The following is a 12380-nucleotide window of genomic DNA, read 5'->3' on the forward strand; positions in this document are numbered from 1 at the left end:
GGTGGTTGACCTGGGCCCGGGCTGCTCCTGGGAGGTCGGATAGGAGCAGGTCCCTGCTCAGTGTCAAGCACCCAACAGACATGAACAGCCCAGATCCAAGGCGGGGTTCCCGCCTCACCCCTGGGACAATGAAGGGGGGCTCAGGGCTGCTGCCGAGTGGAGTGTGAGGGGCCAGGGTGGGGGAGGGAAGAGGGTCTAGGGCTCACTTGTGTGCAGGTGACATCCCAGTGGGCTGGGTACCTGCTGGGACTGAGGGCCCCGTGTCATCAGATGGGAACTGAGGTGCCGTGGGGGTGAGAGGTGTGGTGTGCTTTGAAGGGACACCTGGAGCCTGTGTGGCTGGAGTTGGGGAGCAGGAGGCCTGGCAGAGCGGGGGGCTGGATGAGGGTCTGGAGAGGGGCATTCTATCAGGTGGGCTTTTTAGGGGCAGGCTCAGGAGATGGGCCAGGGCTGGGACACGCTGGGAAAGCAGAGGGAGAGGAGGATGCTGCTGGCCGGCAGGTGGGGAGGAGAGTCAAAGGGCAGAGAAGGGGACCGGCTGGGGTTCTCTGGGGATGGGGGCTGGGGTCCCCTTTCAGCCCCACACCAGGCATGTGGCTCCCCCCTGCTGCCCGCCCCCAGCCCAGGGCCCCATACCTGGCGGCGGCCTCTCGGCCCCAGCTGCTGCCCCGGTGGGTGGCCGAGCTGCTGTGCTGGCCCAGCGACTGTCAGGCTGTGGGTGCCAGGCCGGGCTGTGAGGCCGTGAGCCACCCAACCGGTCGGCCTGCTCGGCTGGCCCTGCCCACTGTTACTGTTTGGTGCCCGCCCATTCCCTGCTCTCGAGGACTGGCACTGGGGAGGGATGGATGTGAGGGGTGGGCAGGCCCAGAGCTAGGACCCATCAGGGCCCCCAAGTCACTGCCTCTGGAGGAAGGAAGCCGAGACAGGAGAGAGGAAGACACAAGCCTGGCGTCAGATGCCAGTTCCACCGTGGCTTGGCTGTGTGACCCCGGGCAGGTGACTTCACCTCTCTGATCCTTGGCTTCCTCATTGCTCAGGGGGCCAGTGCCAGCACCCTCCTCCTAGCATGATTGCTGGAGTCGGAGAGGAGCTGAGGTGTCCTCATGTAACGTCAGCAGGGCCCCACTGACCCACTTACAGGCTCAGCTCCAGATGCCTCCCATAGCCTTCAGACGGAATCCGACCCCTCCTCTGTGCTGTGCGCCCAGCTAACACATGCGAAAACTGAGGCCCAGAAAGAGGAATCTGCACAGGGGCAGAGTAGGGGTTTCGAAGCTGGCAATAGCTTGGCCTTCTGCATGCTGAATGGGGCTGCTTGCAGACATTTCTAGTTTGGGAAGGCCAAGGTGGGCGAGGGGCCCGAGACACTGGAGGCCTCTCTGTCCCTGTGGCAGCAGGGAGATGGGGTGGTCTGATGCTATCCTGGGCACTCAGGGTCGAGCCAAGCTGAGTGGTGGAACTGGCAAGGAGAGGAGGGCACTATCCTTTCCTTCTAGGACCCACTCAGGCTTCGGCATGTCCCCTCTGGGGGCCTGGATGTGACCAGATGCTTCTCCTGCAGCTCACTGCCCCTCACATTCCACTTCATTCTGGGACCAGACACGTCTGTCCTCCCTCCCCTCCCCCAGTCATTCCAGCTTCTCATCCCAGAAACGTCCTCCTGCCCTCCCTCTCCGCCTGAACCACCACAGCCCATCAGAGGGCCCTCCGGGCTGGTGAGCCGCGATTCACTCAGGAAGCATCTGCCCAGGCTCGAGTGCCAGGCCCTGGGCTGGGCAGTGATGCCACCAAGAGGGAGGACCAGGAGGAAGTGTGCCTGGGTAAACAGGTCAGCACCGCAAGGCAGACAGGTGTCTGCAGGAAGGCTACGGGGGACAAGTGACTAACTGCCTAGAGCTGTTGCCACAGACGGCAAGGAGGCTGGGGTGCTGCTGGTCGTACAGGAGTTTGGTAAGTAGGCCCAAAGGTGGTACAAGGACAGGAACAGCCACCCCGAGGCTTGGCTGTGTGGGGTCCAAAGCAGGCTGGCATTTGAGATTCCAGTGAAGGCTGAGGGGACCCTCCCCTGTTCCATTTGGGGCTCACCCCTAGTCTCGGTTTACAGCTCTGAGGACTTGCCCCCCTCCATCAGGAAGTCGGCAGCTGGCCAGGCATATATCACATATACGTAGGGGGGCGGTAGGGGGTGATGACATGTGGGGTCGCCTCAGCCCTAGTCCTTAAGACCTCAGACCTTCATGGCTGCTCCCAGGACACCCAGTTCTGCTCCATGAGGGGCCAGTCCATGTGCCCACTGGGCTTGCTGAACCAGCAGGGATGCCAGCAAGTCTGCAGGTGCTGGGGGACCCTACTCAAGTGTATGGAAGGGCTCATGCCAGGGAAGGACACACAGACGCTTTGCCCATTCCCAAAACCTGTGACATATGTGGCCTCACAGATGACCCTCTCCACTCCAAGACTTCCACTGTCAATCCAGGTTGAAATGCCTTTATTGTCATTGATCCACAGAGGGGGTTGCCCAAAGCCAGAGTCCTCCCAGCCCCACCTATGGCTGGGATCCCTGACGGGGCAATATCCCAGGTCCCATGAGCATGCAGACCCGGACTTCCATGCTTCGCCCCAGCACCCGGCCTGCAACCACTCCATAGACACCTGCCCCAGGTTCTAGGCAACCAGCTGCTCCCCAGAGTCCTGAGGACCTGGAGGTGGGGGGGGGAGTCCCTGGGGGTGGCAGTGACGTGTCTGGGCCAGGATCCTCAGGCTCTCTGGATAACCACCTGGAACTTACCTGCAAACAAGGGTTATCATTGGCCCAGGGCTAGGGCCAGGGAACGGGGCCAGCTCCCTACCATGCTCAGGTGGCACTTGCTGCCCCAGTGTCTGAGAGGTCAGCTCCCCATCTCCTGCCCCGGGTGCATGGCTGGACACTGAGGCCATGCATGCAGGGCAGGGAGGTGCCAGCCAGCACTCAGTGCACTAGTTGCTCCCAGGAGGTCCAGATCCTCCCGTGGCTGGGCCAGGGACCCCAGGAAAGGGGAAGATGGCAGAGTGGATGGGGGCAGGTGTCCCTGCAGGGCAGAGGGTCCAGCAGCCCTGTGTGGGCCAAGGACACCTGGGGGAGGCCAGGTCAGGGGCAGGGGTGCGACCTGAGCTCTGCTGCCTCCAGAGCGCCACCTGTGGATGGGCTGGGAAGCTCACCTGCGCACGCGCGTGCGCACACATACGTCATGCACAGGCAACAGGACAGACAGCCTGAAGCCCCTGCCATGTGTCAGGGACCAGAGTGACACCTCCCTCCACAACTCACAGGCGGGCAGGGCCGTCACGGAGGCGGTGACCAGGCTCTTGATGCCCAGGGTGCTGAGGGTCCCTCGCAGGAGGCCGCAGGTGAAGGCCAGGAACTGGGGGAGGGGCCATGTGGGAAAGAGGATGGTGGGGAGGAGCTCAGGGCTTGGAGGTCCCAGGCCACGGGACACCCACTAGCTTGGGGAGAAGGCTAACTGGGAGGGTGGGGAGAAGGCACTGGAAGTGGTGCTCCAGCACCCCCCCCCCGAAATACCTTGGGTGCCTCCTCCAGATACTGCAGGCCAGCGGCCATCCGGACCAGGAGGGGGAAGCTGTTGTCCTGGAGGACGTAGGTGCCCTGGGGGCAAAGGAGCAGGGTACTGTGTACTGAAGGCCTGGGACCTCAGACCCGGCACCCCTCTGGGCCCGAAGTGCCCTTCTATCAAAGACATACACTGGCCCAAGGGCTTGTTGGGTCGCGGTCTGGGGGTGAAGGAATAGTGCTCCCGGGGCCAGGCACAGCACAGGGATCTCATGGGTCTTTGATAAGCAGCTCACGCTGAGGGAGGTCTGGAGGGCCTCGAACATGGGCACTCCTGGGAACACTATGGACCCCACCATACATGGCTTCAACCGTGCAGGAGACAGAGGCCCCTCTCAGGACGGGGTCTGACTTCAGCTCCCCGCTCAGGGTGGCCTGCTCCCTGGGGGTTCCCCTCCTGTGCTTCCCGATTTCAGCTTCCAGCAGCAGGGACGGGGACCCCGCCTAGGAGCTCAACCTGGTGGTTGGTGCGCAGGCCGTCCATCTGCTTCTGGAACACCGCTGCCCACACATCCTTGCACAGGAACTTGAGGGCGTCCAGCTCCTCCCTGAAGGCCAGGGTGTCCCGGGGCAGCCTGGGGGGGGTGTCCGGTCATGGGGGTGAGGAGGAGGCGGCCTGGCCCACTTCCCACTTAGAACCACCCTCCTTCCAGAAGAGCGCCCAGCCCACTGGGTGATCCCCGCACCGCTGGCTCTCACCTCTCGCCCAGAGCCTGGCCCACACGGAAGCCCATGGCCTCGAGGACCGTCGAGCTCGGCTTCTGTCCCTAGACCAAGGAAGAGGGGGCTCAGGGAGCACCTGCTCCAGCAGCTGGAAGAAGGTAAGACCACCTTGCCAGCCATTAGCTCAGGAGAGAAAGGGGCTGGCCTGGGCTTAGCTGGGCTCTGGCCCTCCACACACACTGACCCCATCAAGCCCTCAGGTCTAGCTCCCCAGAAACAGGGGGAAAGGGGCCTCCCCCAGCCTCATGTCAACCCTGCTGAGTGTCCTGAGAATGCCACGCTGCCCCCTGGAGCCATCAGTGTGTCCTCACAGCCCCGCTAAGAGGCTCAGGGTGACCTCAGACCACTCAGAGCAGGGAGGCCAGGGCACGCTGCATTGTCATTGAGAGGGATATAAATGGGGCAGGGGCAGGACCCAGGCTCAGCACCTCACAGTGCAGGGACTGGACTCAGAAGGGCTGGGGCTGCACCCAGAGCTGGCCCCCCACCTTCCCTGCCAGCCCCTGCCCCCCTCTTCCACCACTACAGGCTTCTCACTCGGAACTGAGGCCAGGAGATGACACAGCTTCCTGTCCGGCGACACTGACGCTCTGCCTGGTGTCACCAGCCTGTATCCCTCCCATTTCCTCAGAAATAGCCAGAGGGAAGGGAGGGTGACTAATGGGATGCAGGAAGTGGGGGGGGGCATTCAGACATCGGCAGGTGACAAGGGGCAGAGGAGGAGATGGGGTGGGTGTACGCCTCGTCTGGATCCCTCTCCCAGCAGCAGCACGTGGTGACAGGAGAGGAGCCGAACTTCTCCCTGTGTGTTTCCTCGTGTGTGACAGGAAGATCACGCAGCAGGGATGTCCTTCCCAGGTTCCTGATGGTGCGTATGTGCAGAGTGTGTTCAGTGGGGTCAAACGTGTCGCCCCAGTGCCACTCACAGCCAGGCGTGAGACAAGACGCTTGGCTGAAGGGAGACAAAGCCTTTGGAGCGTAAACCACTCAAAGGAAGAGGCTCTGGGCTCAAGTCTCTGAGACCCCACCCCGCTGTGGCTGAGAGGTGGCTTCCTGCAGGCAGGGGACCTCCACAGTGACCAAGCCCTCCTGGGTGGTGTCCTCGTTCTATCCAGGACATGCACGCTCTCATTTCACAGGCATGCCCTCGGGGTGCCCAGGGGCTCTTGGCTGGGCGTGGTGGGGTGGGAGGTGTTCAGAGGACGATGGATGGGATGACCAAGGAGTGGGCAGGTGCTGGGGGCACACACGGATTGGGGTTAGGGTGAGGGGGCCATTCCAGCAGAGGGCGCGGGCAGAGAAAACACGGCTTGGCTAGGAGTCCTGGTGGCACAGTGGTTAAAACACTCAGCTGCTGTCCAAAAGGTTGGCAGTTCAAACCCATCAACTGCTCTTGAAGAGGGAGAGGAGGCCTGAGATCTCCAGGTTGGGGATCCTGACGGGGCAGCTCTGCTGTGTGCCGTAGCGCCTCTGTGACTGGGCTTCCACTTGGCAGCTGGGGGCTTTGGTGGGCTGGGACAGTGATGAGGTGTGAGGTGGGGACAGTGGGGAAGGGAGGTGGGCATACGGAGCCCAAGCCGAGGAGGCGGCCAGCGGCCTGGGCCGTCCCGGCTGATGGAGCGGCCGCTCTAGCGGGGCAGCACCAAGAGCTAATGATGCAATTACTGCTTTAATTACAATCACAGCGGTGCCAGGAGGAATGGGGTGCCGTGAGAGTGAGCGCGGGGACTTCCCACAAGGGCGATGGCGGGAAGGGCGAGATAGCACTGCCACTGTCTGCCACGTGTGAAGGAAGAGGAGGCAGGTGCTGGCGGAGGACGGGCAGGAGGCCCCCAGGTCTGAGGGCAGCCAGGACAGGGCTGTGGGGGGCAGTAATGGGGCAGGAGGACCAACAGGGCCCCAGAGCCCTGCCAGGGTCATTCCGAGTGCGTCTGTGAGGGTGGGGGGCATGGCAAGTGCTGCTTGGGTTTGCACTGCAGCCCCGACACACAGGAGATGCAGGGCCACAGGCCTCAGTTTCCCCTCCCGTCCACCCCGTGTGAAATGGGGGGGTGGCCACACAGTTGTGGGTGAAGTGCTGCAGACACTCCCCCAGCACCTCCACCTCCCAGAGAGGAACTGATTCTGTATCTGCTGGAAGGATGGGGACACTGGGACTGTGGGGTACAGGCACAGGGACAGGAAGAGGAGGGAAGGGGCACAGAGCGAGAAGAAACTGGAGCCACATGTCGGCTGCACCATCAGCACCGTCTCTGCGGAGCTGCAGGACATAGGGACTGTGGATCTCCCGGAAGGTGGGGCCCCCATTTGGAAGCCTCCAGCCTGTGCACACCTGGGGCTCTGCACACCTGTCTCGGCTGCCTTTACCAGCTGAGATCAAAAGAGGCGTGGAGGCCCGTGGAGGAGTCACATCAAACAAAAACACCCACCAATCCACTGCCGTCAGGGAGATTCCAACCCAGAGACAGAAGGACCTGCGGTTACAAAGCACCAGCTGCTCCAGGGAGAAAGGCTGGGGCAGGCTTCTTCCAGAAAGATCACAGGTAGGCAGCCCTGTCAGGCAGGGCTCCTCTGTCCTGCAGTCTCCATGAGAGTCAGCCGGAGGCCCCCCCGACTACATCACACCTGTAAACAGGACTAGGACGGTCAGCTGCAAGACTGGAGGTTCATGCCGACCCAGAGGCACCTCAGAATAAAGACCTGGCAACCAATTTCCAGCAGCTCAGTCACTGAAAACGCTATGGAGCCCCATTCTGCTGTGACCCACGTGGTGTTGACCTGAGTCACAGTCAGCTTAGCTGTGCTCAGAGGGACGGAAAGTCCACTGTTTCTCATACCTGGATGTATGCTCCTGTTTGGAAATGCAAATACAGACGTTTTCTTTGCTACGTTTACTAATCACTTAGGTGAGTGGGCTCTAAATCGAAATACTTCTGAGTTATAAACAGAGGAGTCAGAAGCGTGCATGTGCGTACACACACAGACGCCAACTTAATGAAGGAACGCCCAGAGCTCCTGACAGGAGGGAATTAACAGGGCTCACACCTGGATTTGGAGTTCTAATCTCCAGAATGGTGAGAAAATAAATTTCTGTTCTTTCAAGTCACCACTTGTGGTTATTTGTTTCATAGCTTTTCAAGAGGAAATGACACGTCCCCAGATCCTGTCTTCCACCCCGTCGTCTAGGTGGGCCCTCTCCCAGCCAGGTGCCCACCCCCCAGCACGGCAGAAGCCTCTCCAGACAGTAAGCTAGATCCTGCGCCCACCTTGCACTGCACGGGCCCCTCTAGGCTCCTGCCAGGAACAGGTGGAGGCCAAGACCACCACTCAGTTCCCGCTAAATCACTCCTATCACCCAGGGACTCCAATCTGATGGACACACTGTGCTGGGCAGACTATTAAGGACCCACGTGACTTGGGCTTCAGCATGCCCACAAGAGGGGAGCTTTACTAAACAGAATTTTATTTCCTCACAGTGTAAAGGACTAGAGACATTAGGGGACGGCTTTCTCTCTCTGCCATCGTGAGGGCAGGTCCTTCTCTTTTCAGTTTCTATTTCCTGGCTCCTCTGGTTTCTCCACATGGCGACATCTGTCTTCCTCATCTCTCTCTCTGGGCTTCACCTGCTCCTTCTCTTGTCTTTTAAGAGAGCAACTCAAAAATGCATCTTACAGTCTCCCTGCCTCACACACACAATGGGAATCCATTCCCGGCTGGAATCACAACTACAGACATATAAAGTCCACTTCATAACATATTTTTTTAAGACAAAAATCCTTAACACCACAGAACAGGAGGCTAGCATTTAGGAGACCAAAGACACAGACTGGAAGCAGGGAGAAAAGCCAGGTGTGAAAGACCCAGGGCTCTGAGGAAACAAAGCAATTCTGTACTGTGTCCCCCCAAAAAATCAGGGCTCCCCAGGCCCAAGGATGTGAAGAAACAGCTTTAACCTTTGACTGTGCTGGAACCCAATGCCCAGGCCACATCCCAGTCCTCCCCTGCCCCCTAATCCCGACCCAGTGAGGAGGCCCCCACCTCACAGTGAGGTCGGCAGCCATGGGGAGATCACTGCCCCAGCCATAGGCAGGGCAGGTGTGTGAGGAAGTCACAGCACCCAGTGACGTACATTACTTGGCCCTTCGGGAGAGGGTGTGGCCAATCCAGCAGTCAGGGGCTGGAGGGGGCTGGCCTGGTTAAACCCATCTTTATGCTGGCCTTGGTCACTCATGAAGGGACAACCTTCGGCCTGAGCCTTTGCTCAACTACAAAGCGGCTTGGTGACACCTGTCTCTGTGGGTGGCAGGGAGATCAAATGATACTCTAACACCCCTCAGCACAGAGGCCAGGCTCCAACAAGGGAGTGGCTGTGGGTGGTAGTCGCAATAATGTGCTTGACCCAACTCACTCCCTTTAAAACACAGTCCATGAGGCTCCACCAACAAATCCACAGTGAGGACCTACTGTGTGCTGGGGACACAGCTGTGTTCAGCACAGACCTGGTCCCCAGCCATGTGGTCAGCGGGAAATCAAACAAGATACAAAGAGTGACAGCACCCACTGTGGCCCAGTCACTTTGGACCCATGGCAGTCCCATGCGTTAGAGGGGAACTGCGTCCATAGGGTTTTCTGGGTTTTTTGACCATCTTTACGGCTGCAGATGGCCAGGTCTTTCTTCGGCATCACTGTTGGGTAGGCTCAAACCACCAATGTTTCAGTTAATGGCAGAGGTAAGTACTTGAGCACACAGCCTGTACCACCCAGGGACCCACCCCCAGCACGACACAGACACAGAGGATGGACTAGCCCCCTGTGTGAGGAGGGTCACCAAGGATGAAGTGGGAGGGGGTTGTGAGACGGGAAAGAGCAACCCTGAATTCCACTGGACATCCAGGAAGGCTTTCCAGACACAGGGGCACTAGAGCCAAGACATGGAGGAATGAAATAAGCAGGGAGGCGAGGGAAGAGGCTAGATAGGTCATGGATGAGAAGCATGTCTAGAGAGCAGACAGGGTGGAGCCCAAGAAAGGGCTGGTGGTGAGGGAGAGAGGATAGTATTAGAGGCCTCCTGGGTTTCTAGTCTGAGCTAGGATGGGGTTAGGGGTGGGTTTCCAAGAAATTGTAACCTCCTCCCCAACACAGTTCCTCCTCCCCTGCTTTTCATCATTCTCATAGCATTTAGGTGATACACCACTTGGGATCGACGGCTAATGTGATAATCAGTGGTTCAAGCCCTGCCACCAGCACCGCAGAAGAAAAGCCGAACAAATGGGTCAACGAACTCAGAAGAAACCCAGCTCGGGAATGAAAACAGGCAGGACCATGACTGAGGAGCTCAGCTGGGAAGAACACTAATAAAAATATGTGGCAACCAGATGATGATGGAGATAAAACCAAAATGCACCAAAGCCCCGATTCATCAGCTCTGTATTTTTCTTGGCCTCAGATTTCATACCAAGCACACTTATGTTCTGAGAGCTGAGTACTGGCTTTTTTATAATCCTCGCTGAGCTCACATACTTCGGGTACGTTGTTAGGAGAGGCTATTCCTTGTCATGATGTTGGCAGGCGAAAGAGAGAAAGACCCACAACCAGGCGGACTGACACAGTGACTGCCTCAATGGGCTCTCCTGTGTCAGGAAGTGTGAGGACAGGACAGGGTTCAGATCTGTTGTTCATTGGGTCACTACTGGTCGCACCTAACAACAAGAGCTCGTGGAAACTTCACCAGGACAAACTTTAAAATCCTCTCAAATCAAAACCAAACTTGTCAAGCTGATTCTGATTCACTGCGACTCATACGTAGGTCTGTCCCATAGGATTAACCTCGCTGTAAATTTTATACTAGCAGATCACCAGGTTGGGGTATATTTGATCCACCAATACTAAAATTAGTCATCTAAACATTTGTGCTGCCCCGGGACCTAATATGCTCCTCCTTCAAGGCTTCTGGGTCACAGAGGTTCATTTTCCTCTCTTTTCATTTTCCACTCTTCCTGCACATCATTCGACTTAAAGTCTTAACAGGACTTTTCACTAGTTCATAGTCTATTAAATAATTACAGTTTAAGCTTTTGTCTGTCTTAGATGCTCAACAAATGTTTGTCTAGTGAATAAATGTCCCACCTAGAAATGCCCTTATTACAGAGGAGGAAATCGAGGTATTCAGTTAACTCAATGGGTCGCACACCTCGTGAGTAGCAGAGGCAGATTCAATCCCTCAGTAAACACCCCGTAATAACAGCAATTATTATAATTATTAATGGCTTAGTCCGCGCCAGGCCTTAACTGAGTTATGTGGCTCAATTCTAGCCATCACTTGCAGGGCTCACTCGGTACCGCCACTTTCCACAGTAACCGCTGGAGGTCGCCCAGCGAGGCGGAGGCGGGGCCGGGATGTGAATCGACCAGGTGACTTGCTTCGGGCACTTTATGGGGCCTTGATACAGCCCTCTTGCTGCGACTTGTCCCCGCCACCCCCGGGGCCCGGCGCTCACCCCGGGACTTGGGTCAGGGTTCTGCGCCCATAGTTCCGCCACTATCTCCGTGTGCAGAAACTCGAACAGCACCGCGTCCGCCATGCGCCCGCCAAGCGCGCTCAACGACTGCACAGCGCTCCCTGCTCTAATTGGTCCAGATGGACAGGCCCCGCCTCCCCATCCGCTTCCATTGGTCTGTTAGACCAGCCCCGCCTCCCACGTGAGCTACACAAACGAGGGGGTGGGAACTATTCCTTTCATTGGTCACGCGCAGACCTATATAAGGATTTCTTCTGCTCTTCTTTGTTTCCGGGTCTCTGAGCATTTCCATTGGTTCAGTTAGTGACGCACGTGACTTAACTTGGTGCTTTTTTTTTAAATCCTTCGTGGTCCATCACATAACTCTCCTTTGCAGCACAACCCGGAAGCGCCGACCTAGTCGCTTTCTTATTGGCCGTGCCTCCATTCACGGGGCTCTGCTGCACACACGTGCTCTAAGCCACGCTAGAGGCTTTGCTTCCTGATTGGTAGCTGAGCCACCCACGAGACTTGGGTGCCAACACCGGTCCAACCCGCTCTCCTATTGGCTGAGAGTCGTTTGTCGTCCGGCTAGTGGATCGCGCAGGCCTGGGGCTCCGGTGACCCGGTATGGTCTTTGGCAGTTGCTCCCCCAAATAGTCCAGCCGAACGGCCACCCTTTCCGGGAACTAGTCCCCGTCAGCTTCCGCGTCTGAGACCAGTTTAGGGAAAGATGTGGAGGGTGTAGGCTCTGCTATTAGGAGGCAAATGCAGAAAGGGCGCAGCTGGGGAATTCGGACTCCAGGGCCTGGATTGAGCTGGTCTTCAGTTTACTCATCGGTATACTGAAGACTCTGGGGCTCAAATACCAACTCAAATGTCAACCCTGGCAATGGTGACAAGCAGATATTTATTAAAGGAAAATGAGATTTATTACAGGAAACTGAGGCCCAGACTGAGGGAGTGGCTGGATTACCTGGTGTCAATGGAGGGGCTCCAGGACAGGCTCAGAACCCAGAGCAGTCCAAAGGGAGAAGCTAGGTACCAGGGACAGAGCTGGGTCGAGCACTAAGGAGGGAACAGGCACAGCGCATCGTCTTGGGGTCGGGGTTCGCCTCAAATGTGACAGCGTAATTGGAGGGGAGGGTTTATGCTGGAGACGCACCAAGCTCGCGCCTCTCATGTCCCCAAACTCCACTTCTTAGCTTGGAGTCATGGCGACCCAGGGCCGTCGGCGGAGGCCACAGCGGAGACCCGAGACGGTGGTGCCCGGGGAGGCGGCCGAGACAGACTCGGAGCTCTCAGCATCCTCGTCGGAGGAGGAACTGTACCTAGGACCTTCGGGCCCGACGCGAGGCCGCCCCACCGGACTGCGGGTGGCCGGGGAGGCCGCCGAGACCGACTCGGAGCCGGAGCTGGAGCTGACGGCCGCGCCCGGGGACCTGCCTCCGCTCGTGGTGGAGCGGGAGCTGGCGGGGGAAGCCTGGGGCGCCGTGGAGGGCCCGGCGGCCGCCCCTGCGCGCTCTCTGCTGCAGCTCCGGCTGGCCGAGAGC

At 58.4% G+C, this 12380-nt stretch overlaps 2 protein-coding genes across 3 annotated transcripts in view; one reads left to right on the forward strand and one right to left on the reverse strand.

The window, feature by feature from the left end:
- Nucleotides 1-2756: 2756 nt before the first annotated feature.
- On the reverse strand, nucleotides 2757-10911 carry TRAPPC6A (trafficking protein particle complex 6A). 2 transcript variants are annotated; one of them, XM_006901223.1, is made up of 7 exons: nucleotides 10808-10911; nucleotides 5111-5132; nucleotides 4307-4374; nucleotides 4065-4182; nucleotides 3560-3643; nucleotides 3308-3401; nucleotides 2757-2788 (listed from the first exon to the last, which is right to left on the reverse strand). In XM_006901223.1, the coding sequence occupies exons 1-7, from the start codon at nucleotides 10909-10911 to the stop codon at nucleotides 2757-2759; spliced, it is 522 nt and encodes a 173-aa protein (XP_006901285.1). The 2 variants fall into 2 exon arrangements, with proteins under 2 accessions (XP_006901285.1, XP_006901286.1); XM_006901224.1 differs by lacking the exon at nucleotides 5111-5132 and having other exon boundaries at nucleotides 10828-10911.
- Nucleotides 10912-12041: 1130 nt separating this feature from the next.
- The window catches only part of BLOC1S3 (biogenesis of lysosomal organelles complex-1, subunit 3), a 620-nt gene continuing 281 nt past the window's right edge, over nucleotides 12042-12380 (forward strand). Inside the window, exon 1 of the mRNA XM_006901266.1 lies at nucleotides 12042-12378. Within this exon, the coding sequence (XP_006901328.1) occupies nucleotides 12042-12378 (337 nt within the window). The remainder of the gene's footprint in view (nucleotides 12379-12380) is intronic.

The sequence above is a fragment of the Elephantulus edwardii genome, unplaced genomic scaffold (assembly GCF_000299155.1).
Source record: "Elephantulus edwardii isolate Elephantulus edwardi_28Jun2011 unplaced genomic scaffold, EleEdw1.0 scaffold00315, whole genome shotgun sequence".
NCBI lineage: Eukaryota > Metazoa > Chordata > Mammalia > Macroscelidea > Macroscelididae > Elephantulus > Elephantulus edwardii.

What these genes read in the sequence shown, in the direction of transcription:
- TRAPPC6A (XM_006901223.1), bottom strand. Translation starts at nt 10,911, where the DNA reads ATGGCGGACGCGGTGCTGTTCGAGTTTCTGCACACGGAGATAGTGGCG. An exon ending in GGCCAGGCTCTGGGCGAGAG is followed by an intron (nt 4,183 to 4,306) that starts GTGAGAGCCAGC and finishes CACCCCCCCCAG; the next exon opens with GCTGCCCCGGGACACCCTGG. An exon ending in ATCTGGAGGAGGCACCCAAG is followed by an intron (nt 3,402 to 3,559) that starts GTATTTCGGGGG and finishes CCCCTCCCCCAG; the next exon opens with TTCCTGGCCTTCACCTGCGG.